The following is a 23,158-nucleotide window of genomic DNA, read 5'->3' as shown; positions in this document are numbered from 1 at the left end:
AACAGGGCAGCAACAGGACCTAGGTTTAAACTGACCCAGTGGCCCAAGATTTCCTGCCCAGAGGGATGCTATTCCAGCCCAGCAGCTGACATAGTGGCTGGAGAGGAGTTGTACGACTGTGCCCACAGATTGGGGAAAGACGGTAAATGCCCAACTCCATCCCGCTCCCGCTTGATTCCATGCACAAAGCCAAATTACTCTGCCTGTCTGTAAGGAGGGGTGACTTTCCTGCTGCATAATTTAAGTGGGCAGTACAGTAAAACTAAGGGAATGCTGTTATCACAGCTGAGACGCGACATGTAACTCAGCCAAGAAAAGAACACCCGCTGTGAGAAATGCAGCTAGGATAACCTGATTTAAATTCACTACTGATTATAAGCAAATTTGCATTGCCTGGCAGTTTATAATCTGGGAAATGGCCAGTAACCAAAAAAAAAAAAATGAATATTTTGGAAATAACTGCTAGATTTACAAAAACACTTTTTAAAAAATGTGTGTTGTTTTACATTTTACTGTTTTAAATGAAAATTAACCCACATTTTTAGTGCTCCTACGGTTTGGGTGCACCCAAAATTTGCACTTACAAACAGCTCTGGCATTGCACACACAGCTGAGTCAGTCAGGTCCTTACCCTTCCATATATGCACACACAAATGCAAGTGTAAGTGTCCAAAATGGTTTTGACACATGCAGATGGATACATGCACAATTCAGAGGCCTGCTGAAAATGGGGGCCTTTTAGTTTTGGTCCTCATTCATTTGCAATCATACACATTCAGCTGAGGGAGTCTCAGGCTTGAACAGAGGTGGGCAAACTACAGCCCAGGGGCCGCATCCAGCCCTCCAGACATTTTAATCCGGCCCTCGAGCTTCCGCCGGGGAGCGGGGTCCGGGGCTTGCCCTGCTCCAGTGTTCCAGCTGGGGAGTGTGGTCAGGGGCTTGCCCAACTCTGTGCTGCTCCCAGAAGCAGCAGCATGTCCCCTCTCCGGCTCCTATGCGTAGGGGCAGCCAGGGGGCTCCGCACACTGCCCCTGCCCCAAGCACTGCCCCCGCAGCTCCCACTGGCCAGGAACTATGGCCAATGGGAGCTGCAGGGTGGCGCCTGTGGACAGGGCAGCGCACAGAGCTGCCTGGCCATGGGTCTACATAGGAGCCGGGGGGGGAGACATGGCGCTGCTTCTGGGAGCTGCTTGAGGTAAGCGCCGCCCAGAGCCTGCACCCCTGACCCCCTCCCGCACCCCAACCCCTTGCCCCAGCCCTGATCCCCCTCCCACAAGCTGAACTCCCTCAGTCCCAGCCCGGAGCACCCTCTTGCACTCCTGACCCCTCATCCCCAGCCCCACCCCAGAGCTCACACCCCCAGCCGGAGCCCTCACCCACCACCCCCACATCCCAACCCCCTGCCTCAGTCCAGAGCCCCCTCCCGCATCCTGACTCCTCATTTCTGGCCCCACCCCAGAGCCCACGCCCCCAGCCGGTGCCCTCACCCCATCCCGCACCCCAACGCCCAATTTCTTGAGCCTTCATGGCCCGCCATACAATTTCCATACCCAGATGTGGCCCTCGGGCCAAAAAGTTTGCCCACCCCTGAGCTAGAAGAATCTGACACATGCTTCTTAACCATAATTGCTTTTCTTCCATAAACCGCTAAGTGGAAAAATGCTATTTGGCACACATTGCCTTTGGATTTTAATCTGGAGAATGAAAACGCATACTTTTCCCTGCGAAAGAAGTTGTTAGTGAGAGCTGATTTATACACTGTCCACATCATAAACCCCTCTTAATATCATGGCTCTCTTAGAGCTGTTACAGGACTGTAGCCTTGTTGGTCCCAGGACATTAGAGACAAAGTGGGTGAGGGTCCAACAAAAGATATTACCTCACCCACCTTGTCTGTCTGGTACAGGAATGGCTCTTCCCATAGTAACAGCTTTATCCCTGTATCCCAAGGCCTGAGGAATGTGTTTGCCGTTTGTTTGCATTCACTGTGTGTTTAATGGCACATTACCGCATGCTGCAAGTACATTTTTTGAAAGTGTAGCCTCCCTCAAAAGGAAAGTTACTGCAAAAGGAGGTTCGGAAGAATACAGTTGAATGGCTAAATTTCAGAGAGTTAATTAAGGTGCCTTAATTGTGTGACCTAATTAATACACTATGGGCATTTCTATTCCTGGAACTTTGCTGTGAGTGCAGACCACAAGTGGAGGTTGAAATGCTTGCTGTTAGCATTAGCCCAGGCATGGTTTCCAATCCAGAAAGCTGTGTTTGTTCTGTGTCCGAATCTTGATTCTCCAGCCAGCCACGACCCTAGCAAATCTGTGCTCCTTGCTAGAGCTTCCTCATGCAATTGTGTCAGGATCCTGTATCCAAATGCCTGCAGTATGGGCTAAATCCTGGCCCTACTACCTCACACCCTAGCCCGTGGAGTACTGCATGTATACTCAGTGGGAAACCTCACTTCCGGGGCGGCTGTGTAGCCACTTCTCTGCACCCAGCCCTGGGGGCGGAACCTGACTGCTCCCATGAAGGTGATGTTTGGCAGGGAGTAGGGCCTGCCTGACTCCACAGGGCTTGGAAAGGGTCAACAACATAGGACTTTAAAGAGGCCACACGGGCATCACTCTACATGCTGGCTGCACGTGGGATAGAGCTAACTGGGGCAAAGAACCCCCCTCATGACATTTGGAAGAGGGGGAAGACACTCCCATGATCCCTAACCCCCCCAAAACCAAAGAAGAAAGGGGACATCAGTTTAGTGACCCCTTATCTGCCCATCCCCTGTGGCATTTCCACAGCCCCTGAATGGAGCCCAAAGACAGGATTGCATGGATGGCTCATTCACATGCACTCCCTGCCTCCCAAAGCGGTTGCACACAGTGTTCTCGCAGAACCACGGCATACTCCCTTCGGCACAGGACCTGAGCCATCAGAGGTCAGATGGGCTGGTGGAGAATTGGGACAGGAGGCAGTAAGGGGTTCAGGTGGCCAGAATTTTGCCATATACTAGTCCGAGTGCAATCCTGAGCAGAGAAGAGAAAATATTAAGCCTAAATCTTACTAGGAGTCTCAATAGGAAAAAGGATACAAGAGGTTGAGTGCGTAGTTTTATTTAGCATTTTATGTTGGGGTGTTTATTTTTTTGAACTGGAACAAAGTGTTACTAGATAATATAAAGTAGCATGAAAAAAAAATCAGCCCAGTATAATTCCCATCCCCTGGGATGTCTGTGAATCTGAGGCAAATCCCTCCATAATGTGGACGCTAACAGATTATTTTTTTTACACTGGAACAACGGCAGTAAAGCCTGGGTTGGGGCACAGCAATGAAATACGGCACCAGCCTGCAACAGGCTCAATCGATATTAGAAAGAACAGAGCAATTCCAATTTGAAATTGCAGAGCGCACAGGCATTTGCAACAGGGAAAGGAAAAAGCTGGAGAGGGAAAGAGGGAAGTGCCAGGAGGAGCAAAATGAAAGATATACACTCAGTGAGAAGAAAAATGACACCAAGTCAGTGCAATGAACTGGGGTAGCTTTGGCATTAGCAGGCAACACATTTGCGTGCATGCTACTCAGGACACTCAATCTTGGTCTTTGTTTTCCTCATGAAGATGGTTTTCTCCCTCCCTCGCATCTTGAGACTTTTGGGGTGGACTGGCTGAGTCCTAGGCTAAGATGCTTTGCTAAAAGCCCCCACACTGGACCTCCTCCCTAGTACAGGCAGACAAGCACCTCAACACAGGAGGGGTAGAAACTCACCTTAATCCCCTCACACACGCCATTCCAGGAAAACTGCTATCCTGATCCCTTCTCCCCCATTATATTGATGAGCTCAGGTTCTGGTAGGCGGTGCTGGGTGGGGGTGAGTGGAACTGCTGGGATCAGTGTTATTTTCCCCTTCTGATCATTGGTCCAGGCCCTGAGAGCTTTCGTTCTGGTCTTGCCAAAAGGGGTTCTAAGCCCTAGTGAGTCACAAAAATGTGTTTCCAAGCTCAGGGGCCACCTGATTTATTCTTCTTTGGTTTCCATTTCTTTGTTGTCAATGAAATAACATTGCAGTAGCTTCACAACATTACAAAATTTGTATTTCTCCCTAGGCAATGTCTGAGAAGCTGTTTGAGTCCCACCCTGCGGCTGGTGCAACAGGTCCTCCTTGAGTCCACCGATAACTCCCCAGGGAAGTGAACAGAACACTGGTGCTTTCGTTGCCCCCACAACCTCCTCTTGGCTTTTCTGGGCGGTTGCAGCTCCTCTTGAACATAGAGCCAGCAGCAGCAGCCGCATGGCGCACGCGCTCTCTCTCTCGCACGCATGCACACTCGCTCTCTCTCGCACGCATGTATGCACGCTCTCCCTCGCATACACGCTCTCTCTTGCATGCTCTCTCACACGCATGCATGCTCTCTCGCGTGCTCTCACACCCGCGCATGCTCTCTTGGTCTCTCTCACGCATGCTTTCTCTCTCACGCTCTCTCTCTCTCGCTGTCTCACACATGCGCCCTCGCATGCTCCCTCTCTCACATGCACTCTCTTGCTCTCACGCCCGCGCCCTCTCGTCTCTCTCTCGCATGCATGTGCTCTCTCTCACTTGCTCGCACGCACGCAGGCTCTCTCTTGCGCGCGCACCCTCTCGCTCTCTCACTCGCACGCGCGCAGGCTCTCTCTCTCACCCCCTCTCTCTCTCGTGCGCATGCACCCTCTCGCTCTCTCACGCACACTCTCTCGAGCGCTCTGAGGTGGGTGGGTTCCAGAGCTCTGCCTGCAGCCCAGGCCCGAACGTCTATGCTGCGATGAAACAGCCCCAAAGCCTGAGCCCCGTGAGCTTGAGTCAGCTGGCACTGGCCAGCCGCGGGTGTCTAATTACAGTGTATACACAGTAAAGATGCACCCTTACACTGTGCTGGGAGAGGGATTCACAGCTGAGGTGAGGCCTGAAAGGAGAGGGGAGGAAAGCAGGGCAGCAATCAGAAGGACGGGGTTTAGAACAGGCACACGAGTGGTATTAAGGAAGGGTGCTGCACTAGGACAGGGGAACACACACTATCATAGATTGTGTCCTAGAAGAGTCACACTCGCCCTATGCTTTAGAGGTGCATGTTCGTGGGGGTACGTCATCTCAGTCTTAGGTAGAGCAAACAGCACTAGGGCACAGGCGTGCCACTCCCACAGAGCAGACCTACTGCGATCCCGTCCCAGGCCTCCAGGGAGACAAGAAGGAAAGAGGGAGAAAAAAAAATGTCAGCTTTTCCAGCAGCTGGGAATGGAAAGAGAAATGCTCCCTCCCTCTCACCAACCAGGAGATGGAAGGAGAGAGATGAGAAGCTATCCAGCCCGATCATAGAACTTCCCCAAAATAACTTCACAGGTCTAGACTTCTTTTTTCCAAAAGTCCAAATTTAATTGTCTTTAAAATCAATCAAGGGAAATAAAGAGCTTCCTACCTTATCTTTTAGCTTTTCCATCCAGCTTCTCACTAAAAAATAAGGAAGAGAAAAATATATGAATTGCAGTCATAATTTGTATCTAATTAATATAACATAAGTAACAATGCTGTTTACAAATAGCCACAGTAAACTTGACAGATGGGTAACATTTTCATTAGGTTTCATATTTTCTCAGTTATTAAGTAGACAGAATGCAGCAAATCAGCCAGAAAAGAAACTTTAACAAATTCCGCTTGATGGGAGATGAACTGGCATCGTTTTGCATGATCCGGGCACCACTGGTCTCAAGAGGGAAAAAGAAAAGAAGACGAAGATGAATGTTCCACGATCGGTTCCCTCATCCCAGCAGTTCCCAGCATGTGTATAGAGTTTGCAAGGGAGAAAAATCTGGTGGTGAGTGGTCAATTGTAGATTCGCCAGGCAGTGTGACTGTCTGCTTCTGTTGAACTCTCCCATTCAGAAGGATTCTTTTCTCTGTAAAAGGGTATGTTTATCTTGGAGACTGAAAACTCCTTTTCCCATTGGGTTCACAGATAGCTTTTATGCATAGGGCTGCATTCTGGCTTGTCCAGAGTGGGTGAACTAGGATGGGAGAGCATTTCAAGGGTCTTCTTACTCCAGCTATGTGTGATCAAGGCAGGATGGTGACCTAGCATCCCCTGAGTACTGCGGTGAGAGGGAAGCCAGGTCTGCGTCCCCACTGCCCACCTGCTGGCCTCTGGTGCTGGAAGGGACATACGCTACACCTTTCACCAGCTGGTTTCAGGAGCACTGTTCAGCATGTTCCCTCAAGCAGTCCCTGAGGCAGTCTGCTGGCATCTGCCCTGGAGAAATTTGCTCAGCCCCTACAACTCTGCACATATCCACAAAGGAGAAAGGGCACAATTTGTCCCTTAGATTGAAGAGTCTGCAGAGTAGGAAGTGTGTCTTACTCTGTAAGATTTTGCGAAGTGTTGTGTATGTTTCCAGTGCTACACAAGTCATTATTAATTATTTATAAATAACCAAGAGAGTCATTCAAAAACAGAGGCAAGTCAAAGTCACAGTTCTGGCCACCCGTGGCAAACAAAAGTGGCCCTGCCTTCTGACAATACAGGAAAATCCATGTTTGAAAAGCACATGTTGAAAACAGTCTCTCTGAAAGGTCTGTTATGCCTGTTCACTAGTTTTATCCTGCCTTTAAGATGCTCACATCAGCTAGTCTCTACTCCAGGTCCCCGTTACAAAAAAAAGAAATCCCCTCCTATCTAGGGACTGCGGAGAAACTCATCAATACTGCAGAACTGCTGTAGAAGGAACGTGTGAGATGCATGACGAGTGCTCAGCACCAGTCCTCTGGCTACTGAATTGCTTCTGTGACTGACTTAATTCAAGACACCATAGAGAAGTTTCTTCAGATTTCTACTGGACTGAAATTGTGCTCCTGGCATGTTAACTGGCAACAAATGGAGGTTGCTGTGCCCTCTTGTGACAAGAAACCTGCAAAGCAGATATGGATGCAGCCACTAGTGACATGAGTTAGATACTTGCCTTCGGCTGAAATAGCAGAGATACTGATTTCGGACCCTAGTGCCCCCAGTTCAAGTCTCAGCCCCAGGAAGGTTGGATTCACCAAAGACCCACCTATCAGACTAATGGGAAGCTATTTTCTGAGCCAGCTGCTCACATTTGCAAGTGCAAGTCATCTGTACATGCACAAATGAGATAATTCCCTGTTTCTACCCAATTACAGGAAGGTCATGCAGGGTTATGTGGGACTATCTGGTGCACACAGCTCTTAAAATGTGGCCCCTTAGGGAAGGGGCCTGCTCCAGTCTCCTTCCCTCGCCCACAATGTTTCCCACTGTTGTACCCACTAGTTCAATTCTACTGATCACAGAAAAGGTGGGAGCACGAGTGGAGACCAGCTACTGGTGCATTCAGCACCGTATTTCTTACCATTGCTCGGAGTAAGCCTAGAAGACATGGTGGTTAAAACACCTGTGGCCACCGGTGAACATTCTACACTACACAGTCTGCTCTTGCTACCACTGAAGGCGCTGAACTAGCAGCCGCAGGAATGCTGTGTGCTGGTGAGAGGACTCAAAAGACTTTGCAGACTTATACTGCTGTGTGGCTAAGGGACATCCAAGGAGCTCTCCAAGGTGCTGCATCAGCACTGGTCTGTTTGGTGACTCCTAGATGAGCTGTCCCCTTGCAGGTTCATTGCTATGGCGGCTGGATTTGTGATTTTCCTGTGGAATGGAGTACATGCAGTCCCACAGGGAGCAATACACCAGTCCGGGGCTTCATTAGGTCAGTCATGGGACTTTATTGGAACTGGGAGTATCCTCCCAAGGGATTTCTGGTTTAGTTACAAATGCATTGCAGGTTCATGCTATCACCAGCTGAGAGTTAAGATAACTCATGTCATATCAAAGAATTAAACCCTGCTTCGTGTCATGCACTATGGACTTAAACATCAAGATAATCTCAAAGAACTGAAAATGATTAACAGTGGGAGCACCATTTATTAATTCTACTGGTAATGCTAGATTCAGCCTTAGGGCACTGAAGACAAAATGCTTAGCCTTTGGGACATCTGCCATCGTTTTATATGGATGTTTCTCTCATACTAAGAGGCAGTGGACTAGTGAAAACCAGTTCTTTTATCAATGTCCAATGATTACGTTTTAAACAGTAGTCAAGGATCCACTTTTCACTGTGGAAGAGATTAGATCTGTCCATAATTTTGGACGGATGAGTGTTCTTTCAGGTAATACTTTCCCCAAGCTACAGTAGATCCCAAATGTAATCTGACACATTTCCATTATGGAGAGATACCTGATTTATAAAGGATACCTCCCTACAGGGCATCACTTCAAAGATTTCACTTGCAGTATGAGAGTCTGCCTGTTGGCATATTAAAAGAGTGCCACTTTTACCAGACAGTCTAAGGCGGCTTAGAGCATCAGAATGTTATGGGTTATACGCCTTGCATTAACAAAGAAAACAGAAGTAATAAAACGGAGGTTAACAATGGACAAAGCATGAAATTCACAAGTGGCCTTGTAAATAACCTGCAGGTAGTAGATCAAGAAATATTAAGGGTCATGTGTGATAACTTTGCAGCTGCAGCCTGGTTTACTAACATTTACTAGCATAGGAATTGATGCTTAGTCCATTGTTAAGTTCTGTTTTCTTTCATTGTTTGTGCGAGGCCTACACGGGTGGGTGAGAGGGTATAGCAATGCGGGGCAGGAGTGAATGGGCTTTAAATCTGTCAGATTAAAAAAGAGGGATAGACAAACTGGGTGGGAAGAAATAAGATCCAGGCCAAACCCTCTCATGATTACTAACCTAAACTAAGCCACTTTTAAAGGTTTGGATCAATTTGGATAGTCCCCCTTCAATAATCAATAATTTCTTATGTTAACATAGCACCTTCCATACCTAAACAAATACAGTGTACAAAGTCTCTCACACACACTTTAAAACACAGCCATGGAAGAAATGTGGCAATCAACAAGTGCATAGTCAACTGCTGTTTAGATCAGGAAGAGGCATATACAGTATCTAACTGAACTGTTCTAACTTATGCCAGTGGGCTGGAGCAGAAGCAGATACACTCTGTGACTTACACACACACACTCCACACACACAGATGCCTTCTTCTCCAACCCCTTTCATGGGTCTTCAACAGCATTTAAGAAGTGCTGGCTTTGAATTGGATTCCCTTTTGAATATTAAGTTAAGCAAAGGAAATACGGAGAGAAAAACATAGCTCTATGCTCCCCGCATTGTGCTACTCCATGTAAAACTAAAGTGTAACTTTCACTTGCATATCAAGGAGAAATACTACTCTACTGCCTCAAGTGCCCCGCACTAGCCCTGAGAGTGTTAAAACCAGCCTAGGGAGGCTGAGCAGCAGGCAGCCAAAGGAGTGGCTGCAGGGGAAACAGCCAATTAGGGTGGTGGCTGCAGACAATTAGGGCGGTGGCTGCACCAGCCAATCAGCACCCAATCAGCCCATATAAAAGGAAGCTGCAGACCAGAGGGGGTTAGTTTGCTGCAGGCAGCCCTAGGGAGAAGACTGGCTTTCTAGGGGGCTACAGCGAGACCAGCACCTGGGGAAGGACAGGTGCTAGCAGGGACCCAGGGAGCTAGCTCCTGTCGTGCTACCTGGACTTACAGGCTTGAGGCCCTGGGAAGAGAGCAAAGGGGCTGGGGGCAGGAGCAGAAGAAACTGAGGCTGCAGGGAAGTGGCCCAGGGAATAGAGATAGTGAGCAGGAAGGAAGATAGAGCAGGAAGCTACTGGCCATGGCCCAGAGTAGTGGGCAGGAGTGGCCCGGCTGTGGACTGCCAAGCCACTGTGAGGAGTGACCCCCGTGACACCTCATTATATTTCAGTGAGCAGAAAATGAAAGAGAAAGCAGGTGATATCTGACAGATGCCATCACAGGGGAAAATTCTATTTAGAAAACAAAAATATTGGGAAAAAAATATGGCAAATCTTCAAGTGAATTCTGCTAAAAGTTGCATACAGTAATAAAAGAACCAAGCTTCTTAATTAACTAAGCTATTATTTTTCCATTCCAGTTTCCTATGCTAGATGCAGTAAGAGTCTAATGAATTCTCAAACTTGTATTGGAATGGCTGTAGGTCCAAAATAAAATTCAATGCACATTTTGAAGATTTAGCTGGAAGTCGTAGATATATACACATAAATATAGCTTGTTAGAGCTTTAATTATACTAAATTTGCCTTAACTCAAGTTAAGCACAAAACCCATTTGTTATCTGTTTTTCACAATAATTACATTGCAGTAGGAATCTCATGAATAGAATGACCTACTTCCTTGTAAAAGAACAACAATTGAGCATCTCTAAAGCAGCAATTAATGTAAGAATATTTGTAACAAGTCTTATATAGGAGGCTGATACTTTCACTGGGGAGAGGATCATGTAACAGTCTAATCCCTACTTTCAAAGACTATTAACGCTTGCTTCAGTCTCACTCTTCAAAACAATACGAGGATGTCTTCTAGGACAGACGTACGTTGAGACATGGACCACTATTTGCCTTATGCACTGACCATCTGTTGCTAAAATAGGCCCCAGTTCAGCAATGTATTTAAGTATGTGCTCAAGTTACTAATAAATAATAAAGTGGCCCAGCAAAAGGCCTCTACAGGTCCATGTAGATGAGCTGACTTCAGACTCTGGAGACCATGACGTCCACCAGCGTGCACAGAGTTTTTGAACTGAACAGCATATGGCGATGCTCTAGGACAGTTTATTTGCTATTACATTAACAACGCTTGTTATCCTTGCCCTTTCACTGACTGGGATTTTCAAAATAATTTCCTAGCTCATTAACTTGTGGATTATGGTGAATTACAAAGTATTGATTTTATTGTGAGCCAACAAATAAAACTAATTTTAGCACTAAAGGGGAAAATGACAGAACTGTTGTGATTAAAAAAAGCATGTACTGTCCAATTATTTTGAATATACAAATATGGAAAGTAAGATTGATAACTGGATAAACTGTTCTTACAGCAGGTGCAGTTTGTTTAGCTACCATTGATTAAGTATGTGAATATAGCCTCTATTATATGTAATTATTCATAAAATATTAGTATTCTGTCCTGATCTTGAAAAGGGAACCTTAAAGATAATATCTTCACATGAAAATGAAATCTACCTTGAGAACTCTAGTGACTGTCATTTAAATCTTTTAGAGATTAGCAAATAATTTCTGACAATTTATTAAACTAGTTTTGTCTTATTCCTGCTCCCAAAATGTCTGAACAGATTGCAACATTTCGATGGATTGCATTTACAAATTTCTGCACTGAATAATTCTTTGTCTTTAGATTGCTCAAACTGAGCATACTAGAACTAAACATGCAAGTGAGGGATTATCAGAAGCTCACAGTGTTGTCCAAACTCAATGTGGAGTCTGAACCATTGACTTCAGCGGGAGTAGAGTTGGCCAGCACTGAGATTTGTTGAAAATTCCAGGCATAATCTATAAGTTTCACTGTAATTTATATAATGTATTTCATGCGACTGTCATTTAAATAACATATGTAACTTATGTGTAACTAAGGTAACTACCCAAGAAAGCATGGATTTTGACTTGCACGCATGACTGCAATAGTCACAGTTTGAGCAGTGTGGGTTAGTAATATATGGCAAGCCATCCAATCAGGGAGCAGAACTGTGAGTAACTTATGTCTGATCAACACAGTGAGAATTTCAAAACTGGGTTTTTCACAAATATTTGCTCATTCAAGCTAATCATTCACATCTCACCAGTATTCGTGCTAGTAAAGTCAGGGCACTTGAAAATATGCAGAAAGTGAAATTTCCCCATGTTCAAGGCCTAGACACAACTAAAATTCCACTTTCAAGGCTTATTTTGAAGGTATAAGTGGGACATGGCAACACATTAGTCTTCTGCTGGCCTGCTGCATGGATGAACTTGACCCAATAAGCACATGAAATGTCACGAACAACACTGAATCAAAATTTGTTTGCACGAACAAATATTTGCAGATGCTTTTGTCCACTGCTTATAAGGTACACACAGTTTTCACACAGATGGTCATCCAGTGGTTAGGGCATAAGCCTAGGACTTGGGAGACCTGGGTTGGATCCCCTGTTCCACGACAGCCTTCCTTTGTGACCTTGGGCAAGTCATTTAATCTCTCTGTGCCTTGGTTTCCCATCTGTACAACGGGAATAATAGCAATACTTCACAGGGATGCTGCGAGGGTAAATACATTATGAATTGTGAAGTGCTCAGATACTATGGAGATGTGAGCCAGACAAATACTACAGATTGAAAGCCTTGTTCTGTTGATTCTAATAAAAATGTAACAAGCTTTGGGAAAGATAAGAACCTTGATAACTCCACTGAAACAGACTTAGCTCTGATAAAGACGTCACTGATCTAAAGTCACGCATATTTGGATTGCCTCTCTTTATAGACAGGAGAGATTAGATATGATTTACAACACAGAGGAGAAAAGGAGCTTTGGAAGCTACCTCTGATTTAGTTTTTGTAGAAACTCTCTGGCAACATACATCCCACATGAATTATTCAATGGAAGGTGCCAATACTGAAAGTTCTGTACAAAAAGAATAAAAGATGTTTGAACGACTGACCACATCTGCAGACAGTCTGAACTACAGCTCAGTCACCTTTCTTCCTAAGCCAGAGTGCATACTGCAGCTGGTACCCTACACCATTCATTAGTGCTAACGATTAAGAACTACTGACATGATCCTGCTCTATCAATCAGGGTCAATTTTAAATTCTGGTGTGTGTCCAAAGAGAGGCAATGAATTCTATACCAGCAAACTGAGGCAGTACTGTCCATTCTTCCTTTCTAGAATGGATGCTTTAAAGGTAACAGACCATATTCAGAAGTGACGTGTTTGGTGGTCGATGTTAGCTCCTCTTACACACTCCCTTGGTCTCAGAGTAACAGCCGTGTTAAACAAGGGGAAATAGGCTACCTTGCATAATGACTTAGCCACTCCCAGTCTCTATTTAAGCCTAAATTAATAGTATCCAATTTGCAAATGAATTCCAATTCAGCAGTTTCTCGCTGGAGTCTGGATTTGAAGTTTTTTTGTTTTAAGATAGCGACCTTCATGTCTGTGATTGCGTGACCAGAGAGATTGAAGTGTTCTCCGACTGGTTTATGAATGTTATAATTCTTGACATCTGATTTGTGTCCATTTATTCTTTTACGTAGAGACTGTCCAGTTTGACCAATGTACATGGCAGAGGGGCATTGCTGGCACATGATGGCATATATCACATTGGTGGATGTGCAGGTGAACGAGCCTCTGATAGTGTGGCTGATGTTATTAGGCCCTGTGATGGTGTCCCCTGAATAGATATGTGGGCACAGTTGGCAACGGGCTTTGTTGCAAGGATAAGTTCCTGGGTTAGTGGTTCTTGGTCATAATTACACTGGTTCAACTCCTGTGTCTAAGTAGGTGTAATTTGCAAACCTAGGAGCCAGAAGAAAGTCTAAGTCCCAGTTCCATGCTGGGCAAGGACCTCAGCCTAACTCTCTGAATGGGTAAGCAATGCACACAAGCTCTGGAAAACGGGTACTTCACATTCGTCAATGGCTATCACCAACTGTGGAGAATGACAGTCTGAAAAGTCTTACCCAGCCTCATTCTGCCAGAAAAGATGATGACTGCAATATACGGCCTGGAGGGTAGGGTTAAAGTGGGGTAAAGTAAGGCTCAGACAGAGGTCTGAAGGACCCTTCCAAGGAAAACAAAAAAAGAACCTAAGCACATTAATTATAATTTCCTCCCCTGAATCCTCATATGTGGCCCTTAATCATGTTTCTCACTGTTCCCAATACTTTCCACATCCAAATGAACTCAGAGTCACTGACCTAATTTCATGAACCCTCCTCTGTGTTATCCCAAAGCTGAGTAGCAGTACATTGGCCACACCCCAGACCTCCAGTATTAACTCCATCCACAGTGAACTGTCAAATTGCTTTGCCAAAGGCTTTTTCCGGCTTCCCTCGCTGCTCCCTTCAGAATTCTGGAAAGTAACTCCTCTGGGCTTCCTGCTTTGTCCACTTTTAATAATTGTAATAACTGTAATTACCTAATTATCCACTCCAACGCAATGAGAAAAAGACTAATGTTTCTGTTCACTTTCCCTTCCTCCTCTCCCCTCCCCAACTAAGAAAATGCATTTCCCATCCGAGGATGTTACCTTCTGGTGAAGATTAATAAATAATTGATTCCGGCTCTCACAGCAACAGAAGTCTTCTCCATCATTCACGTGCCCCTGATGCTTTACATAGCATAGAAACCAAAGTGACAATATGCTTGTTCTATCATTTTTAATTTTTTACATTTGCCATCTCCAAATAACTATATTTTTACAGCCATAGGACAGACAAGTTATACCCCTGATTATTATACATGGCCACGATTTCAAAACCAACACCTGAAATTCTGTTCACAAGCTTTTCATTGACAATTAAATGTGCATGCAAGTCCCACACATCAATAACACTCAGCCACAATCTTAAAGGCCAGTGTTGAAAGTCTAGCACCAAAACTCCAGGTGTATACCCCCAAGCCATCGTAGCAGATAGTGTCAAAACCAAGAGTTCTGAAAGATTCAATACAACCCATAGGTAAAGGTTGTTTAGGGTCCAACCCTGCAGCCCTTACTCAAACCCAACACTGAAATGAATAAGATTTCTGCCTGGGATAGGACGGCAGGACTGAGTCCTCTGTGGGTTCAAATACACAAACCCCCTTTTTCTTCCTGAAGTAGATGAAACAAAAGGGAAGAGGCATCGCTTCAGGGACTGACATACGATCAGCTCCTTCATTTTCCCAGCTGAATATCAATAGTCAGAGGCATCCAAAGATTTTTAAAGTTTAAAAACACCCAGGTTCTGATGAATTAGGGCATCAGGCAAAAAACCCTAAAAATGGAGCTCAGGCAGAAAGCACAGAGGCTGAAGTCTTAAGATCCTGACAATACAAAATGTTGTTAGCTATGCATGGTGACAGCTCTGAGTCATGCCCAGTCGTTTCACATTCAGGCATGTCACACTTTACTTCCCTACTCACTCGCTGATCAGTGGACTCAGAGCTCCTACATTCTGCAGGCTGTCCCTGCCACCAGCTACTCCTGCAATCCTGTGGAATTTCTTAACCCTTCCCCCCTAACTTAGGGTAAAGCCCTGCAGTGCATAGGAGGTACTGAAGTGTTAGGGTTTGAAGAGTACCCCTCCAGGAACTCTCCAGGTAGCTTTTAAGCCTCACAGCACTCCTCTGGCAGACCTCAGAAATTCTGCAGGAACATACTGACTTCCTAAGCTCTGTCTGATACTGGGCTGGCATCTCTCCCACTGAGATAGGTATAAAGTCCACAAGCCAGACCCGATGGTATCATGGGGTCTGGCTGAACCAGGCTTTTGTCATGAGGTTTGTTTCTATAGTTCAGTTTTGTGCCCACTGATACTGTGCCCCCATTTAAAAAGTTCCCAGAAGACTTTGGCTAGCGAAATCCACCAAGCTGCCAGACTTCCAGACAGAAGCTGAAAAGATATTTGTTTGGAATTAGAAAATGCTTGTACAGGGCTGCAAGCAGCGCTACGCTTTCCTCAAGGGTGAAATTGCTAAAGTGCATTCTGGGATAATCATCTGCCTCAAAGAAAGCACTTGGCTGCCCAAAAATGGGGGAGTGAAAGGTTAGCGTGCAAAGCGGTAAGTCTTCTCCAGGAGTAGGGTGAGATACACCTACAAGGCCATTCTAGGGTTGCCAACACTTTGGGATTGTCCTGGAGTCTCCAGGAATTAAAAATTAATCTTTAATTAAAGGCTGCTATGCAATGAAGCCTCCAGGAATATATCCAACCAAACTTGGCAACCCTAGCCCATTCACACCTTTGGCCTCTCTGCCAAGACTGCCAACTAAGGTGCCAACTAGCACCAGTTATGATGGGGGAAGCGGGTTCTTAAATGTAGACACCCATCTGATCAGAGCTGGACTGAACCATGACTCATTTAATAAAGGCAACCATCAAAAAGCTATGAGATAATGACTCTGGAATTTTACAATGTGGCCTAGATGTGAAAGGCCTCACACCCCTTTGCCAGTCCCCTGCACCATGAAAACTGGCCCAAAGGAACTAAAGCAATTCTTCATTTGCAGCTCCCTCTAGGCAGACTTTCGAGGCTCTGGGCTGTACAACATGTTGCCCTCTAGCTGCATCACTCGAACAGACCATTATCAACTTTACTTTGCAGTATGGTTCATCCCAGGAAAAGGATGGACAATGCAAAGCTTGGCACTGGACAAGAGCTATGTAATCTTCTTAATGCTAATGAGCATAAACACAATGACTTTGAGGACAGACGAGTGAAGGATGGTCTTAAGGAACTGGAATGGGACTCAGAAGCCTGACTCTGCCACAGATTTCCTATGTGATCTTGGGTGAGTCACTTACTCTCTGTGTGCCTCCATTCTCTATCTGTAAAACAGGAATAATAATACTTCCTTTGACACATTATGGAAGGGTGCAGAATACCTTTCACTGCAGCATGTAGCTACATGTGTAGTATACAGCACCTAGCACATGTCCCCTATCTTGGGCTGGAACCTCTATGCACTACAGTAATATGTAAAGATAATTTTTTTTTTTACCCAGAGTACTTGCAGCTTGCAATTAAGCTGTTATACCAATAGTCACATCTATAGTTTTTTACATGAAATATGCAGGAAGAAGTGCATACTGGTTACTGTTCTCAGAATTCAGTAAACTGCTCGTTAACTATATACTTTTAGGAGATCAGAATATTTTGTTCTAACCATTGCCATTAACTGCAATTCACATCAATATGAATTTGGATGGGAAACAATCCTGTGGTACAGAAATGAAGCTGCAACTCTGAAGACCACTTAATTTGTTTGTATTATTAATTATTTGTATTACCATAGCACCTAGGAGCCTGGGTTGTGGTCCAGGATCACTTTGTGCTAGGCACTGTACAGACACAGAATAAAAAGATAGATTGTAAGCTCTTTGGAGCAGGGACCAAGGATAAGACAAGAGACAACAGATGGAGACAGACAGATGGGGGAGCACAAGGAACCCAAGAGAATATTAGCCAGCAGCGGTCTAAGCAAACCAAAGTGTAAAATGTTTAGATGTACTGGTCATTCAAAATGATTTTCCCCTTCTAGCCAGAATGAGAGAGCCTGCCCCCATTAAGTTTATAATTCACAATTTACTACAGCTGAGACATTGTATCCCCAAAGCAAGTGTAAAAGTGCCTTTGTCTGCAGTTAGAAAACTGGTTATTAGTGTTCTTTAATGCATCTCTTAAATCTCTGTTACACACACAAAACTGTGTAATTTACTAGAGTTGTTTCTTCCAAACCCACCCACCCATCCTCCGCTTCTATACACAGAGTCATACACAAATCTCAAAATATATTATTTGCTCCCAACAAAAGAGGAATATTTAAAGGCTGAAAATCAAAAAGATTACTTTAACAGAGACACAAAAGGATCTGTCCTATTACATTACAGATATCACCTCTTTCTCGGACACAAATGACTTGTTTTTATGAGACTACAGAGGACAATTTTAAAAAAATGCTTCTCTCTTCATCTGCTCAGCTCTGACAAGTTAATGGTAAGATGCTGTGTCAAATCAATTTCCTTCAAAAAATGAAAATGTACTTAATCAGACAAATAAACAACAGAGAAAATGGTATTTTGCTAGGAGGCAGCATGTTTTAAGAAATCCGCACAGAAAAATATTTTCACTGGATGATAATTATAAGTTTATTTCCCTCCATACCCAATTAAACCAGAGCTGAACGGTTGGATGAACAGACAAATGTCAAATTGATGGTTATCGTTTAAGTTTTCAGACAAATGTCTGCAGTGTGAGCTTCTAATTAACCAAACTAATATTTACAGACATCTGAACAATACCATTTTTATTAACTGTTAGAGAGCCAAACTTTCCTCTGGCCTCATAGCTAGAACTCTCATCCAAGTCTTCATTTCCCATCAAGAGTACTACAAACTCTCCAGAGACAGAGTGTGGTCTAATGGTTAGGGTGGGTTAGCCAGAGACTGGTGTCTATTCCCTACTATGCCACAGACTTCCTGAGTGACCTGGGCAAGTCACTCAGCCTGTTTCTGCCTCACTTCCCTGTCTGTCAAATGGGGCTCACAACACTGCCTTGCCTCATGGGGGCCTTCGGAGAGAAAAGACAGCGAGGTGTTCCGATACTGAGGTGATGGGGACCATAAATTATCTAAGGGCTTGTCACAGAATCATAGAATATTAGGGTTGGAAAAGACCTCAAGAGGTCATCTAGTCCAATCCCCTGCTCAAAGCAGGACCAACCCCAACTAAATCATCCCAGCCAGGACTTTGTCAAGCTGGGCCTTAAAAACCCATTCCCGTGCTTCACCACCTTTCTAGTGAAATAGTTTTTCATAATATCCAACCTAGACCTCCCCAACTATAACCTGAGACCATTACTCCTTGTTCTGTCATCTGCTACCACTGAGAACAGCCAAGCTCCATCCTCTTTGGAACCCTCCCTTCAGGTAGTTGAAGGCTGCTATCAAATCCCCCCTCACTATCCTCTTCTGCAGACTAAATAACCCCAGTTCCCTCAGCCTCTCCTCGTAAATCATGTGCCCCAGCCCCCTTATCATTTTCATTGCCCTCCGCTGGACTCTCTCCAATTTGTCCACATACCTTCTGTAGTGGGAGGACCAAAACTGGACACAATACTCCAGGTGTGGCCTCACCAGTGCCAAATAGAGGGGAACGATCACTTCCCTTGATCTGCTAGCAACGCTCCTACTAATACAGCCCAACATGCCGTTGGCCTTCTTGGCAACAAGGGCACACTGCTGACTCATATCCAGCTTCTCGACCACTGTAATGCCCAGGTCCTTTTCCGCAGAACTGATGCTTAGCCAGTCGGTCCCCAGCTTGTAGCAGTGCCTGGGATTCTTCCGTCCTAAGTGCAGGACTCCGGGAAGGAAGAATACCCCCCTGCAGCTGTGCCACTGTGGTGCTTTAGTGAAGCGCTTTACTACACTGATTGGAGCGCTTCCCCCATCAGTGCAGTGACTCCACCTCCCTGTAAGGCGGTCGCTACTCGGTGGGAGAAGCTCTCCTGTTGACACGGCGCTGTCAGGTGGGGATAACGATGTTGTCAAGGTTCCTCCCCCATTCTGAACTCTAGGGTACAGATGTGGGGACCTGCATGAAAAACCTCCTAAGCTTATCTTTACCAGCTTAGGTCAAAACTTCCCCAAGGTACAAAATATTCCACCCGTCGTCCTTGGATTGGCCGCTACCACCACCAAACTAATACTGGTTACTGGGGAAGAGCTGTTTGGAAACGTCTTTCCCCCCAAAATACTTCCCAAAACCTTGCACCCCACTTCCTGGACAAGGTTTGGTAAAAAGCCTCACCAATTTGCCTAGGTGACTACAGACCCAGACCCTTGGATCTTAAGAACAATGAACAATCCTCCCAACACTTGCACCCCTCCTTTCCTGGGAAATGTTGGATAAAAAGCCTCACCAATTTGCATAGGTGACCACAGACCCAAACCCTTGGATCTGAGAACAATGAAAAAACATTCAGTTTTCTTACAAGAAGACTTTTAATAAAAATAGAAGTAAATAGAAATAAAGAAATCCCCCCTGTAAAATCAGGATGGTAGATATCTTGCAGGGTAATTAGATTCAAAAACATACAGAACCCCTCTAGGCAAAACCTTAAGTTACAAAAAAGATACACAGACAGAAATAGTTATTCTATTCAGCACAATTCTTTTCTCAGCCATTTGAAGAAATCATAATCTAACACATACCTAGCTAGATTACTTACTAAAAGTTCTAAGACTCCATTCCTGGTCTATCCCCAGCAGAAACCAGCATATAGACGGACCACAGACCCTTTGTTTCTCTCCCTCCTCCCAGCTTTTGAAAGTATCTTGTCTCCTCATTGGTCATTTTGGTTAGGTACCAGCGAGGTTACCTTTAGCTTCTTAACCCTTTACAGGTGAGAGGAGCTTTCCCCTGGCCAGGAGGGATTTCAAAGGGGTTTACCCTTCCCTTTATATTTATGACAGACGTCGCTCAGGATTATGGATTTTTCACACCCCTGAGCGATGTAGTTATACCACTGCAAGTTTGTAGTGTAGACCTGGCGTAAGATCAAGAAGCTACAGAATCTATTTAAGTCCTGCTCTTTCCTCCTCCAGTTCATACAGCAAGCAGCAGCTAAGACCACCTTCCTAACCTATTATCTGACCACATCAGTCCTCCTACTGGCATTGCCTTCTCCATGAGATTAAGGTCAAGTTTCTCATCACCTTCAGGACTCTACAAAACTGTGCCCCACCCTACTTATCTACGTGTATTCTCATGACATGGCCCAGTGCCCATTCCACATCAGGGGCGTAGCCACAGGTGGGCTTGGGTGGCATCCTGACCCACCCAAATCTGAGCAGGGGTGTAGGGCTGGCACAGCGGCCCGGAGCGTCACTCAGGGACCTGAAATCCAGGACAGAGCTATGCACCCACCCTTGAGAAAGCTACGCTCCGTTCTGCCTTGCCATTTTCTGAGCCGCCCCATGCGCATGCCCAGCTCGGCAGGTGAAGCCCTGTGTCTGGGGGCACCAGGGCTAGGAACAGGGCGTGGCATCGGGGGAGAAGCTGAGCTGGCAGGTGCTCGGGGGCTGCCCACTGGCCACCGGCATCGCTGCATGGCTCATCTCCTGCACAGCCAGTGGCAACGGTGAGGCTGGTCTCCTTGCAGCGCTGCAAGGGGGGGATGCACTTTGCTGGGCAACTCAGTAAAGAGTCCGGGCCAAGCTGCGTGCACAGACAAGCCCCTGTTCATGCCCCGCAGTGCAGCCGGAGCCAACCCTGCACAGGGGCCGTATGGCCTGCAGGAGACACATGTCCGCAGCTGAAGGGCAGCAGCCCATACCCTGCAATGAGGCAACGGCTTCCTCTCTTCTGCCGTTGCAGAGTCATGGTGAAGCCGAAGGGATCAGTGCTCCCCGCCCCGGCCAGGCTGCACAGCCAGACGGCATGGCCAGTGGATGGCACAGTCTGTCATTGCCCATCCACACAAAAGTTGGAGCCCATCCAAATTTCCATTCCTAGCTACACCACTGCCCCACATATGATGTCAGACTAGTCACCCCATCTGTCTGCTTCTTCCACAACCTCTCTGAGTTTTGAGATTCTCTTCCCTGCCCCCCACAACCTATGTGCATGGAAAAGCCTTCATGAGCTGACTGAGAAAGATGATGCCCTTCCCTCTTTTCAATTCCTCCTACAGACTTGCTGCTTTTGTGATGTTAAGAGAAACCTGCCAACTAGGTTCATTCCTACCACCACCTCCTTGTTTTGTTTGGAGATGAAGACATTAAAATAGAGTTAAAGTTGAGTATTCATCAGCATTCTTAAGATGTAAGAATAAAAGAGAGTACAGGAATATTGTCATTATCCCCTAAAATAAGCATTACAAACCCAGGAAATTAAGATTAGAGACAAAAGAAATCCAAACATGCAAAGGTACGGAACTATACAATTAGGGCACTTAACTCTGACCTGTAGGGTCACCATCCAATAACCATATGTTTAGGATAAAGGCATTTTTGTGTTTGTCGTCCCAGATTAGGTTACTGATTTTTAAAACAAACAGATATTCTGCGTCCGTCCGTCCCCCCGCACACACACACACATCAGAAAGTACCTATTTTCTGTATGTTTTGTGATCCAGCTCAACTTTTGTTGTACATCAAGCACACATCATTCCATACGATGGGCACTAGGTATTAATATGCTGTATAATTAAAGTTTACTGTGGCACACCATGTACCAAAGCAATAGATACAGCGAGAAGCTAAATGCAAAGCTACCTTACAGAAAGGTAACACCTACTAGCACACACGCTGAAAAAGATGCTCAGCTGATGTAAATTGGGCCAGCTCCTAGAGGTCTGCTGATTTATATCAGCTGAGAATCTGGTCTGTTATAGCAAATTATTTTTATTGCACAGTGAAAATATTCACAGTCCCACTGTACATTCAGTACATAACAGATATTACATTGCTGAACATTCCCTATGTTAACATTGCAAATATAAATATCTACTAAAATACACACTTAGAGCCAGTAAAAGAACCCATGAGTCCTGACTCCTGACACAGACTTGCTATGCAAACACCAGGAAGTCACAAACTCTCTTCTGTAGCTGAGATTCCCAATTGTATAATCATTACTCACCCCACAGGGTATTTTCATCTGCAAAGCACTTTGCGATCGTCAAACGAAGGGTTCCAGTGCAAAGCATATAGAAAGGACATGTGATGTTGAATAAAACAGTGGCTCTCAACCTTTCCAGACTACTGTACCCCTTTCAGGAGTCCAATTTCTCTTGTGTACCCCCAAGTTTCACCACTGAAACTAGTTGCTTACAAAATCAGACATAAAAATACAAAAGTGTCACACCACACTATTACTGAAAAATTGATTATTTTCTCATTTTTACCATATAGTTATAAATCAATTTGACTATAAATATTGTACTTACATTTCAGTGTATAGTATATAGAGCAGTATAAACAAGTCATTGTCTGTATGAAATTTTAGTTTGTACTGACTTCGCTGGTGCTTTTTACGTAGCCTGTTGTAAAACTAGGCAAATATCTAGATGAGTTGATGTATCCCCTAGAAGACTCTGGCATTCCTTCAGGGGTACGCGCACCCCTGGTTGAGAACCACTGGTATAAAAGGTGAATTGCAGGGCATTCAAAACTAGTCTTGATACAAACCTGATTCCACACCACACTATTGCTATGGCTGTATTTTTCAAAGGAATCTAAGGAAGATAGACTGAAATTCAAGGGGAGTTAGGGATCTATTAGAGTTTTTTTTTTCTATCCCTCCACCTGTAAAGTCAGCCTTAGTACCATGAGTCCTACATAACCAGGGAAAAGAACAAGAGACTTTTAAAAGCTTTAATACCCTAAAGTACAGAAGCTCTGCAATCCATAAACAAACCATGACTATACAATCTAATATCTGAGAACTTCCAGAGCTGGAAGCAAGCAGCTTGTGTCCCACCAAGAAATCCTGAAGGTCTCCAATCCAGT

General features: G+C 45.1%; 1 protein-coding gene across 4 annotated transcripts in view; it reads right to left on the bottom strand.

Annotated features, from left to right (window-relative positions):
• The window catches only part of ARMH4 (armadillo like helical domain containing 4), a 109,151-nt gene that overhangs the window by 9,174 nt on the left and 76,819 nt on the right, over positions 1-23,158 (bottom strand). For all 4 annotated transcript variants that reach the window (XM_084632455.1, XM_084632454.1, XM_084632456.1 and 1 more), the window contains exon 6: positions 5,442-5,473. In XM_084632455.1, coding sequence (XP_084488581.1) covers positions 5,442-5,473 — 32 coding nt within the window. The remainder of the gene's footprint in view (positions 1-5,441; positions 5,474-23,158) is intronic.

Source organism: Lepidochelys olivacea (genome assembly GCF_965140295.1).
Source record: "Lepidochelys olivacea isolate rLepOli2 genome assembly, chromosome: 6".
Classification (NCBI taxonomy): domain Eukaryota; kingdom Metazoa; phylum Chordata; order Testudines; family Cheloniidae; genus Lepidochelys; species Lepidochelys olivacea.
This window is presented reverse-complemented; position numbering and strand designations above follow the sequence as displayed.